General features: G+C 45.0%; 1 protein-coding gene across 1 annotated transcript in view; it reads left to right on the top strand.

Moving 5' to 3' along the window:
* Positions 1-13,387, top strand: part of LOC115099640 (multiple epidermal growth factor-like domains protein 6) — a 472,995-nt gene that overhangs the window by 243,187 nt on the left and 216,421 nt on the right. Inside the window, 1 exon segment of the mRNA XM_029617371.1 lies at positions 5,979-6,104. Coding sequence (XP_029473231.1) covers positions 5,979-6,104 — 126 coding nt within the window.

The raw sequence follows: 13,387 nt of genomic DNA, 5'->3' as shown, positions 1-13,387 counted from the left end.
ACCAGTAAAATATTTCCCTACTAATAACCCCACCAATAATTGCTGGAAATTATGGTTCACCTATATTTTTTTTAGTTAGATATTTTTAAAAATATAAAACAAGGATCGTGTGTCACCTACAAGCTTGTGTGGAATTAATAATGTAGTCATATTTGCTTGAGACGTTTTTGTAAATTGGTTTATATACCTGTTTGCATAAATTTTAAAAGCAAAGCAGTTGCATAGTTGTGGTTTCACAGCAAGTCTCCATGAGGTTTGCCACGTGATTTCTTTCTTCCCCAGTTGTTTGTAATTATGCAATATATTTGTTAGAGCGAACAAAGCATGGTTGCCCCTAAAAATCTAAAGTTGTGAATACAATGGCTTTACTTCTTGGCTCATTCTTTTCCAAGCACAAGTTACATGGGCATAATGTTCACGGTTGTAGAATGTCATGCTAGTGCACGTATCACAAGGTGTTGGATTGATTCTGTCTCCAGCCTTTAAATCCTTTCTTCCAAGCTGCCAATTGCTATCTATTCCTGACATTAAGCATGATGCTTCTGTAATTTAGGCGGAGATGGAATTCTCAAGGTCATTTCTACTGTTGCCTGAGCTGATTTTCAGTAAAAGATGCTGTACAAGTGAAACAAGTTCCTATGGGCATTTTCTTTCCTTTTTTTTTTTTTTAATATTCTTTAACAAATATATTTTCTAATCTGCAAATTGGAAAATGTATTTATGATCAGCAAATCATGACTTCAGGAAAGCAGCCCTGGTGGAGGTAATGAGGGAACCTCACTGCCTTCGCTAAGTGATAGTGGAAACCTAAGGGCAGCAGTCATTTCACTGCATTATACTTCCTGGACGGCACGGAGAAACCTGCATAGAGCAGCCGTTGCAACTCTAAAAGTCTTTATCTGTGATCATTTACTACTTTGAATGGTAACATTGATTCTTTACTACTTATGATATATTGGCACTCTTTAAATTGGTTATAGCAGACTGTTGTTTTGCATTTCGTTGGGTGCACTTCAGTATCTTGCCTCTTTCATGTGTCTTGCTCCCTTGGGTTTCTGCATCCCAAATTTATTTATTTTTTTCCCCAACAGAGGGCACAGGATTACCAGAACACACAACAAAAAAATTAAAATATAATAGTGCAAACAAATAGCAACACGATTATAAAAGCACCATACTCAATAACAAGATAAAAGAAATAATATATATTAAATTCAATTAAAAAAAAACCAAATAAATAGCTGAGAGGTCAGGCAGAGGTTTAAATTAGAAACACTATAAATGCAGTGACTAATTTGAAAAGGCAAGTCCAAGTTCATATGGTTTTATAGATAAGAGTGCAGTAAAAAATGCACAATCGAATCTTTATGGGTAGAAATCCCTTGTGTGTTGGGGAAGACTATAGTGATAGGAGTATGCTACCGTCCACCTGGTCAAGATGGTGAGATGGACAGTGAAATGCTAAGAGAAATTAGGGAAGCTAACCAAATTGGTAGTGCGGTAATCATGGGAGATTTCAATTATCCCAATATTGACTGGGTAAATGTATCATTGGGACCTGCTAGAGAGATAACGTTCCTGGATGGAATAAATGATAGCTTTATGGAGCAATCGGTTCAGGAACCGACAAGACAGGAGCAATTTTAGATCTAATTCTCAGTGGAGCACAAGATTTGGTGAGAGAGGTAAGGGTGGTGGGGCCGCTTGGCAAAAGTGATCATAATATGATCAAATTTGAATTAGTGACTGGAAGGGGGACAGTAAGCAAATCCACGGCTCTCGTGCTAAACTTTCAAAAGGGAAACTTTGATAAAATAAAAATAGAAAAAACTTAAAGGAGCAGCTACAAAGGTATAAAGTGTGCAAGAGGCATGGTCATTGTTTACAAAATACCATCCTAGAATTACAGTCCAGATGTATTCCACACATTAAGAAAGGTGGAAAGAAGGCAAAATGATTACCGGCATGGTTAAAAGGGGAGGTGAAAGAAGCTATTTTAGCCAAAAGATCTTCCTTCAAAAATTGGAAGAAGGATCCAACAGAAAAAAATAGGATAATGCATAAGCGTTGGCAAGTTAAATGTAAGACATTGATAAGACAGGCTAAGAGAGAATTTGAAAAGAAGTTGGCCGTAGAGGCAAAAACTCACAGTAAAAGCTTTTTAAAATATATCCAAAGCAAAAAGCCTGTGAGGGAGTCAGTTGGACCATTAGATGATCGAGGGGTTAAAGGGGCACTTAGAGAAGATAAGGCCATCGCGGAAAGATTAAATTATTTCTTTTCATCTGTGCTTACTGAAGAGAATGTTGGAGAGATACCCGTACCGGAGAAGGTTTTCATGGGTAATGATTCAGATGACTGAACCAAATCACGGTGAACTTAGAAGATGTGGTAGGCCTGATTGACAAACTGAAGAGTAGTAAATCACCCGGACCAGATGGTATACACCCCAGGGTTCTGAAGGAACTAAAAAATGAAATTTCAGACCTATTAGTAAAAATTTGTAAACTATCATTAAAATCATCTACTGTACCTGAAGACTGGAGGGTGGCTAATGTGACCCCAATATTTAAAAAGGGCTCCAGGGGCGATCCGGGAAACTACAGACCACTTAGCCTGACTTCAGTGGTAGGAAAAATAGTGGAAAGTGTTCTAAATATCAAAATCACAGAACATGTAGAAAGACATGGTTTAATGGAACAAAGTCAGCATGGCTTTACCCAAGGCAAGTCTTGCCTCCCAAATCTGCTTTACTTTTTTGAAGGAGTTAATATGTAGATAAAGGTGAACTGGTAAATGTAGTATATTTGGATTTTCAGAAGGCGTTTGACAAAGTTCCTCATGAGATGCTTCTAGGAAAAGTAAAAAGTCATGGGATAGGTGACGATGTACTTTCGTGGATTACAAACTGGCTAAAAGACAGAAAACAGAGAGTAGGATTAAATGGACAATTTTCTCAGTGGAAGGGAGTGGGCAGTGGAGTGCCTCAGGGATCTGTATTGGGACCCTTACTTTTCAATATATTTATAAATGATCTGGAAAGAAATATGACGAGTGAGATAATCAAATATGCAGATGATAAAAAATTGTTCAGAGTAGTTAAATCACAAGCAGATTGTAATATATTGCAGGAAGACCTTGTGAGACTGGAAAATTGGGCATCCAAATGGTAGATGAAGTTTAATGTGGATAATGCAAGGTGATGCATATAGGGAAAAATAACCCATGCTATAGTTACACAATGTTAGGTTCCATATTAGGAGCTACCAGCCAATAAAGAGATCTAGGTGTCATAGTGGATAACACATTTAAATCATTGGTTCAGTGTGCTGCAGCAGTCAAAAAAGCAAACAGAATGTTGGGAATTATTAGAAAGGGAATGATGAATAAAACGGAAAATGTCATAATGCCTCTTTATCGCTCCATGGTGAGACCGCACCTTGAATACTGTGTACAGTTTTGGTCACCACATCTCAAAAAAGATATAGTTGCGATGGAGAAGGTACAGAGAAGGGTGACCAAAATGATAAAAGGAATGGAACAGCTTCCCTATGAGGAAAGACTAAAGAGGTTAGGACTTTTCCACTTGAAGAAGAGACGGCTGAGGGGGGATATGATAGAGGTGTTTAAAATCATGAGAGGTCTAGAACGGGTAGATGTGAATCGTTTATTTACTCTTTCGGATAATAGAAAGACTAGGGGGCACTGCATGAAGTTAGCATGTGGCACATTTAAAACTAATCGGAGAAAGTCCTTTTTCACTCAACGCACAATTAAACTCTGGAATTTGTTGCCAGAGGATGTGGTTAGTGCAGTTCGTGTAGCTGTGTTTAAAAAAGGATTGGATAAGTTCTTGGAGAAGTCCATTACCTGCTATTAATTAAGATGACTTAGAAAATAGCCACTGCTATTACTAGCAACAGTAACATGGAATAGACTTAGTTTTTGGGTACTTGCCAGGTTCTTATGGCCTGGATTGGCCACTGTTGGAAACAGGATGCTGGGCTTGATGGACCCTTGGTCTGACCCAGTATGGCATGTTCTCATGTAGAGATAGGAAATGTTGCCTACAAACAGTAATGGAATTTCACCAACTAAATAAACATAAAATTAGAGAACTGGAAGTTAATGGCAATAAACATATAGGCCAATTCTGTAAAGTATGCTCGGCTGTGCACACTGTTTAATGCACGTTTGGCCGTGAATTTTTGAGGGGCATCTATTACTCCTTATATTGTAAGGGGTTTAGCGCCTCAAAAACGTGCGGCCAAACCACCTGAAAACTGATAGCGCTCATCACATGCAAATGCACATTGATGAGTTCTGTTAGTCCCGGGATTCAGAAAGTAAAATGTGTGGCCAAGGGCAGGCTTTACTTTCTGAGTAGCCCGAAAAATTGTACAGAAAAGCAGAAAATACTGCTTTTCTGTACACCCTCCGGCTTAATATCCTAGCGATATTGTTGGAGGAACGAAAAATGGAAAAAAAAAAAAGTAAATAAAACAAAAATGTGCTGGCCAGTCTGGTTAGGAGAACGGACGCTCAATTTTACTGGCGTCTGTTTTCCTAACCGATCGCTGTCCATGGGTTCAGAAAACCGACGCTCGTAAAATTGAGCATCGGTTGTCTGCTCCCGCTGACACAGCCACCTCTCCTGATTCAAGGAGGCACTAGGGGCGCGCAATCGCCCCTAGCGCCTCCTTTTAGCGCAACCCCTCATTTAAATATAGGATTGCGTGCCCGGAAGAAGTGGCTGGGTGCGCGTTGGGAGAGCGGGCGCTCAACAGGGAGCGCCCTTTCTCCCGCGATCTTTACAGAATCGGCCCATAGTCAATAGCCTGGTTACCCAGATATTCAGCGACACTCACCCATGTAAAAGTGCCACCGAATATACCCAAAGTTATCCAGTACCTTTCCTACTCACCGGGCTTTTAATTAGGGAACTCCAGCTAAGTTCTCTTTTATTTTGTTTGAACTGCCTCCCGTCCCCACTCTTTAAATTAAAAAAAAACAACTCAATGCTGCTTCTCAGAAATAAAAAATAATTGCCCTACCACTGGCTTTTCTCATCACCCCTCCCTCTCCCCTAGCACAGAAATGTTGTAGCAAGTGGGCACTGCCCTGCCTCCCCAACCTCCAAAAGGCAAAGTAGTGACTGAGCAGGGCCCAATCCCCGTACCCTCCCCCTCCCAAAATAACAATGTTGCTGGCCCTACAGCACCCTGATCCCTATCATTCCCTACCTATACAAAAAAGAGGTGGGCCAAAATTAATTCCCTACCCTACCCCGAAACTCCCAAAAGTGTTCCTGAAGCCCAGAGGGAGGAATTCACCCCCATTCAGAACTCTGAATGGGTTGATCCAATAACCCCCAGAACACAATACATAAACGTATGCTGACGGCCGGTACCTGTCAGCTGGACCCGTGTTCGGGCCAATGGAAAAGAAAAATAAAAAATTGCAGACTGGCTTGATTGCTCAGCCAGGGGGGCTGTAGCTCAGAGGGCTTACAATTTGAGTCTTTATGTTCAGTGGGACCGATGGGACTCAGACATGCCGGGGAGCTGATTGGAATTGGGCATGAAGGCGATTGCTGGGATGGGGGGAGGGGGGGGTCAGGAAGGCGGTTCCTGTTACTGCGGTGACTGCTGGCGCAAGAGCAGCCGCCGACAGGTCCGTTCTCCTGCCTCACCCATCCAGCACCCGGGCAGCGGGAGGCCTCAGGTCACCCCGAGCACGCTGCCCATGAGAGCATTTCTGCAAAAAATAATAATAATGAGGCCTAGCAGTTATAATCAGTCCACTTCCCTTTCTTGAATTTGTTGTACTATAAGGGTAAGCCCAATCTAAGGTAAAGGAGTTGCAGTTCGGAGAGGAAATCTTTTTTCTCTGTGCTTGCTTCAGTATAGATGGTAGAGCATCAGTTGTAGTTGCTCTGCTGTCCATAGGTAACTAAATGGAAATGTTTCTTACTACAGACGTGAATGAATGTGCCGAGGAGGAGAACGGGGGCTGTCAGGAGCAGTGCTGCAATACAATTGGCAGCTACTACTGCAAGTGTCCAACCGGCCAGAAACTGAGAGAGGATGGAAAGCAGTGTGAAGGTAAGTCAGCTAACCTTGAGATGCTTGCTTTCTATTTATTTATTTATTTATTCTCAAAGGATTTACAGAGGTGCATATATTTGCATATTGAATGCCTTCTTTATTTTTGACTTTATAAAAATAGTCATTTTCTGACATTGTCCAGTTAATTTGTATAGTTCTTTATTAAATGTTTGGTACTGGAGGGGGAGGGGAGGGGATCTGGAGGTGGGGATAGAGGGAATTTCAGTCAAGATGGTTAGAGAGAGAGAGCACAGAGGGATGAGAGGATGCGAGAATCAGGAAGGAGAGGAGCAGGGGAGGGAAGAGGGTTCAGGGAGGGGGAGGAAGGGGGAATCTAGGGTCAGGAGAAGACGGGATGATCCGCTCCCCCAGATATCGATCCTCTCTCACTCACACTCATCACTCCCTTCAATCCCCTCACTCGTAACCCACACCACTTCAGTTTTCTCACTCCTTGTCTTTCCAAACACACCCCTCCAATCTCCTCAGTCACGCAGCACAGCTCCTCCGGTTTCCTCACTCACACCCCTCAGCACCTCACTCACTAACTCCCTGCAGCCCTTCTTATCACCTGCTTAGTCTCTGAGCCTCCAATCTCTCCCCCCAGAACCCCTTGGATCCTCTTCCTCCACCCCCATCCTCACCTCTCATTCCGTCTTGTCCCTCCTGCACCCTTCACTCACTCTTGCCCTTCATCACCTTTCCTCCTAGGCCTTTCAATACCACATGCACAAACCACCTTCTTTCACTTAACCCAGCTTTTCCTCAGCCTGTTTCACATCCCATCCCATCCCTTCTTTCACACAAAACTCCATTCCCTGGCCTTTCTTACACAACCCCCGCAGCTCCACTTTCACACGTGCCCATCCCCGTTTTCATAACCTCTCGGATCCTCTTTCACATCCAATCGCTTGGCCCCCAACTACTCTTTCACACATAACTCCCCCCCCCCCCAAAAAAAAGGATACTACTCTCTTTTGAGTCTTTTATAAACACCCCCCCCCCCCAAAAAAAAAAATACCACCAGCTTCTCTTTTACAACCACTCCCCCTCCCTCAAAAATAACAACTGTCATCCTCTGGCTCCTCCACTTTCCTCCAGGAATCCTCCGCCCCCCCCCCCCCCCCCGCTCCCAACGCCCCCAGATGAGGTGGCAGGAGGAGGAGGAGAGCAGTAGCAAAGCAGCAGCACCTCAGGCCTTGCCGTCTACCTCTACTGCCCAGGTCCTACTGCTGCTTTGAACTGTGAGGCTGTTTCCTCACAGTTCAAAGCAGCAGTTGGGCCCTGAGGGGGTGGGCAGAGGAAAAAGATGTGGCTCAATATGCTGTCATTGCTCTTCTCCTCCTCCTGAGCTGGGGGGAGGGGAGTTATACATGACATCCTCTTGTCTCCCCCGATCCAGCTCAGCCGGTGGTGTCTCTCACTGCAACTCCGCAGGAAACCGGTCGATTCGGTGCGAAAGGCTGGGTGCTTGCAGTCCTTCCTGTGCCCACGGGAGACCACGTTTCCTGGTTTAAAACTTCTGAAAATAGAGACCAAAGCATCTATTGCCGAGTGATTTTTGATTAGACAGTGCTTTACGGTACCTCTACAACTGTTCCTGTTTCAAAGTACAGCACCATTAGCTAAGATTGATCAATCCAGTTATAAGCTTTGAAATATATATTTTTTTCCTGGTGGTAGATTGAAATGTCAAAATAAAACAGCATTTCTCATAAAACCATATAGAATGAATTTTCAAAGGAGTTGCACGTGGAAAAGTAGCATATATCATGGCAATTTTCAAAAGTACATTTATGCACATAAAGTCCATTTTTATGCATGTAAAACCTTTTGGAAACCGAGTGCCATGGAGTGAATTTCCAAAGGAAGTTACGCATGTAAAAGTAGCAATTTTCAAAAGTCCATTAATATGCATACACCCAGTTTTATGTGCGCATATCCTTTGGAAAATTACCTTCTTAGTTTACATACTGTATGAATAAATGAAAGAAAGCAGATTATTGTATAAAACTTTGTATCCTATCATTCTGAGTTACATTTGCATTTCACTGGGCTTTTATTGAGATGCTCTCTATCTCGAGAAGATAAGTCAAATTGCCTTATTAGTCAAGGAAAGGGAGATTTTATGTGAGTCATAGTAAGTCTATCTTCCTGTTATCTGTGAAACTGTGACTCTTCCTGTTATCTGTGAAGCTCTGAGACTCTCCGTGAATCCACAGCCCTAGAACCTGTGTGGCCAACAGAAACAGCAGCCTGTGGCTGCCTGCAGGTTGCCCTTCAGATGGAGCCGATAAAAAGAAAGTTTGGGCAGAGCAGGTCAGGGCAGAGACCAGTTGTGGGAACCAGATGCAGGCAAAGCGGCAGCTCAGGCACTGAATGATGCAGCAGCACAGCAGGAGGCAGAAGGCGGGGCTTTGCTCCGGCTGGAAGAAGGCAGCAGGGAGTGTGGGGGCTGCACGACTTCCAACTCCGCGCTAGTAGCTTCTTACGCCCACGTGGATCCAAGGGGCAGGCAGTAGCAGGATAAGTAAATGCTAGGTGGCTGTTTCTTGTAGGGTCTCACTGCTGGTGTTTTGAGCTGAGCTGAGAAGTTTCAGTGAGAGGGAGAGAGAGGAGAGGGAAGGACGGGAGGCTGCAGAACGAGATGGACTGGAGAATGGGAGGGGGAGGGGCTAGAGAGCAAGACTGCTGGGGACTGGGGAGGGGGTCTAGGTGGGAAGAAGGGACTGGGAAACATGACTGCTGGGGGATCTGGGTGGGGAGATGGAACCGGGGAGCATGACTCGAGGGGCTGGGAGGAGAGGAGGCTGGGGAACATGACTAGGGAGGTCCTGAAGGAGAGAGGCTGCAGAACAAGACAGCTGGGGGTCTGGATGAGGAGAGGAGAGGGAACTGGGGAGCATGTCTGCTTGGGGGCTGAAGGGGTCTAGGTAGAGAGAGGGGGCCAGGGAGAAAAAGTGCCGAGAACTGGGAGGTCTAGGTGGGTTAGAAGGGGCATTGAAACATGACTGGGGGAGGGGCTGTGGAACAAGACTAATGGGAACTGCTGGGCTGAGTGGGGAGAGGGGACTGGGGAGTATGACTCCTGGGGCTGAGGGGGGAGAGGGGACTGGGGACTGACTGGGGAGCATGACAGGGGGAATGGGGAGATGAACTGGCGAGAGGGGAGGGGTGACAGAACAAGACTGCTGGGGATGGGGGGGGGGGGGCTGGCTGAGGAGGGGATTGAGGAGCTTGACTGCTGGGGGCTTCTGGATGGGTTGAAGGGATTGGGCAGCATAACTGCCAATGGGGAGCTGGGGGGGTCTGGGTGAGGAGAGGGGGATGGGGAACAGGACTCTTGGGAACTAGGTGGGGAGAGAAGGTTGGGAGTATGTGTATGGGAGCTGGGGAGGGGGGGTGCAATGTGTGAGCATTTGTGTAAGTATGAGACAGAAAGAGAGGGAGCGTGAGTGAGAGGGAGCGTGAGTGAGAGGGCGTGTGAGTGAATTCATGTGAGTGTGTGTGTGTGAAAGAGAATAAAGTTTGTGTGGCCCCCTTCCCCCAATCCATGACAATCTCAGGGTGACTGGGAATCAAAAAATCCCGTGTATGGAGAGCAAGAAATGTTGTAATTCTTATAAGTTTCATTCGGGCCGATACAGTAAAATGCGCGGGAGACCCGGCGCTCCAAGGCGAGCGCCCGCTCACCTGACGCGCGCCCAGGCCACTCTCCTGGGCGCGTGATTTAGTATTCAAATGAGGGCCCACGTGTCCAACCCCCCCAAAAACTAATAGCGCCCGCAAAATGCAAATACATGTTGATGAGCCTATTAGTTATTCCTGCGCCGTACAGAAAGTAAAATGTGCAGCTAAGCCGCACATTTTACTCCCAGAAATTAACTCCTGCCCAAAGGCAGGAGTTAATTTGGGCCGGCACCGGGAAAGTGTACAGAAAAGCAGAAAAAAACTGCTTTTCTGTACACCCTCCGACTTAATATCATAGAGATATTAAGTCGGAAGCCCCAAAAATTAAAAAAAAAAGAAAAATTGTAGAAAAAAAAAAAATCAGCCCGTAGCTCGCGGGTTGGAAGATGGACGCTCAATTTTGCCGGCGTCTGTTTTCCAAACCCATGGCTGTCAGCGGGTTCAACAAGCAACGCCGGTAAAATTAAGCGTCGGCTGTCAAACCCGCTAACAGCAGCCTTTGGGCAGGCGTTAATTTCTGAGAGTAAAATGTGCGGCTTGGCTGCACATTTTACTTTCTGTACGGCGCAGGAATAACTAATAGGCTCATCAACATGTATTTGCATTTTGTGGGCGCTATTAGTTTTTGGGGGGGTTGGACACGCGTTTTCCTCGCGCTATTACTCCTTACTGTATAAGGGGGTAATAATAGCGTGTCGAAAACACACATCCAGATGGGGGCTAATGGCCTGATTATTGGATGTTGTTTGATGCGTCTGCTCTTTTGAAATATTATATTGATGTTTTGAGAAATGTATAAAATTTTTATGAAGTTTAGATTATTGAATGTTCTATTCATTAGCTGTCTTGAAATATGTATTTGTTTTATTGGTATAGTTCTACTATTATGATTGTTGTTTTATATTTCTTGATTTTATTTTTGGTCGGTCTTCCGGTGTGACCAAGCGGAAGGATTCTGCTAGTGAGAAGTTTCTGAGTAGGGGTCTATAGCAGTCTGGCATGTTCTGTTTTCAATAGGAGGTGTATTGGTTTTATAGGGCCTGTTGTAATATTTGCAGTGCTGCTCTTTCCTGGGTATGGTGGTGTTATATTCCTGAGTGTTATTTTGATATGGCAGGTTTGTTTCTTGAGGTAAACTTAAGTCTTGGCAGGCTGTGATACATTATTTCTGGATAATACAGTCCAATAAAATATATGTGAGCTATTGAAACAGAATAGGACCTGCTTGTGTAGGAACTATGAGGTTTTAAAAGCTTTTGTACAATATTTTAAGATATATGTATCTTTATTTTACAGATATTTTTGGCAGCCTGACATGTTCTGTTTTCCTAATAGGAAGTATATTGCTTTCCTAATAGGGAGTATATTGTTATTCGAACAAGCTTTCCCATAACCCTCACCTCAGCCTTGGTTTTAGTCCGCATCATGAATGAACTCTCTCCCTTTGAGGCCATCACAGTCCTCCCCAATGTAATTGCCATGCTTTCGCCCAAGTTATATTGACCCATGACACTATACCTGCTTTCACCCATTTTATGTTATCCAGGTTATTTCTACCCTGTTCATTGTAAAACAAGACTCTATCTCTGTTCTTTTGCTGGTTGTAATGTAAACCGAAGTGATAATTAATCTTGTTAATTGAACCTCGGTATATAAAAGTTATAAATAAATAAATAAATATTGGTGTTTAGGACCTGGTGTAATATTTGCAGTGTTGCCTTATCATAAATAGGATTGTTGTTGGTTGACCACTCTTTTGGTATGGGATATTTACTATACTGTAATTCCTTATTCAGGCCTTTCTGAGGGCTAAGCCCAAACCCAATACATGTCAAAATGGGCCTAATGCTATATGGATTCCAAATTTTTTCTGTGTCTTGGTGAGAAGGGGTTTAGGGAGTGAGATTTCATGAAACCTGGGGACGGAGTGAGGGAGGGGAGAGGGACCTGAACCAGCAATACTGCTGGTGACTTGGGGTGGGGGGGGGGGGGGGAGGTGAGACTGAATCCCTGCTATAAATGTCACCGCATGCCGCTGGGACATAAGAACATAAGAAAATACCATACTGGGTCAGACCAAGGGTCCATCAAGCCCAGCATCCTGTTTCCAACAGTGGCCAATCCAGGCCATAAGAACCTGACAATTACCCAAAAACTAAGTCTATTCCATGTAACCATTGCTAATGGCAGTGGCTATTCTCTAAGGGGCAGATTTTAAAAGGCCCACGCGGGTAAATCCTTCCGGATTTATGCGCGCAGGGCCCTCGCGCGCCTATTTTGCATAGGCCGCCGGCGCGCGTAAAGCCCCGGGGCTTCCTGTCGGGGACGTGGCTGGGGGCGTGGCAGGATAACGCAGCATTTAGGGGGCGGGGCGTGGCGTTTCGAGGGCGGCGACATGGGCGTGGTTTCGCCCCGGGGCGTTCCGGGGGCGTGGCCGTGGCCTCCGGAACAGCCCCCGGGACCGGACCATGGAGCGGGGCAGCCAGCCGACGCGCGCAAAGTTACGCCTGCTTTCAGCAGGCGTAACTTTGCCGACAAAGGTAAGGGGGGGTTTAGATAGGGCCGGGGGGGTGGGTTAGGTAGGGGAAGGGAGGGGAAGGTGGGGGGAGGGCAAAGGAAAGTTCCCTCCGAGGCCGCTCCGAAATCGGAGCGGCCTCGGAGGGAACAGGCAGCGCACGCTGGGCTCGGCGCGCGCAGGTTGCACAAATGTGTACCCCCTTGCACGCACCGACGCCGGATTTTATAAGATACACGCGGCTACGCGCGTATCTTATAAAATCCAACATACTTTTGTTCGCGCCTGCTGCGCGAACAAAAGTACGCGCTCGCGCAAGTATTTAAAATCTGCCCCTAAGTGAACTTAATAGCAGGTAATGGACTTCTCCTCCAAGAACTTATCCAATCCTTTTTTAAACACAGCTATACTAACTGCACTAACCACATCCTCTGGCAACAAATTCCAGAGTTTAATTGTGCGCTGAGTAAAAAAGAACTTTCTCCGATTAGTCTTAAATGTGCCCTAAGCTAACTTCATGGAGTGCCCCCTAGTCTTTCAACTATCCGAAAGAGTAAATAACCGATTCACATCTACCCGTTCTAGACCTCTCATGATTTTAAACACCTCTATCATATTCCCCCTCAGTCGTCTCTTCTCCAAGCTGAAAAGTCCTAACCTCTTTAGTCTTTCCTCATAGGGGAGCTGTTCCATTCCCCTTATCATTTTGGTAGCCCTTCTCTGTACCTTTTCCATCGCATTTATATCTTTTTTGAGATGCGGCGACCAGAATTGTACACAGTATTCAAGGTGCAGTCTCACCATGGAGCGATACAGAGGCATTATGACATTTTCTGTTTTATTCATCATTCCCTTTCTAATAATTCCCAACATTCTGTTTGCTTTTTTGACTGCCGCAGCACACTGCACCGACGATTTCAATGTGTTATCCACTATGACACCTAGATCTCTTTCTTGGGTTGTAGCACCTAATATGGAACCCAACATTGTGTAACTATAGCACGGGTTATTTTTCCCTATATGCATCACCTTTCACTTATCCACATTAAATTTCATCTGCCATTTAGATGCCCAA

The sequence above is a fragment of the Rhinatrema bivittatum genome, chromosome 9 (assembly GCF_901001135.1).
Source record: "Rhinatrema bivittatum chromosome 9, aRhiBiv1.1, whole genome shotgun sequence".
NCBI classification, from domain to species: Eukaryota; Metazoa; Chordata; class Amphibia; order Gymnophiona; family Rhinatrematidae; genus Rhinatrema; species Rhinatrema bivittatum.
This window is presented reverse-complemented; position numbering and strand designations above follow the sequence as displayed.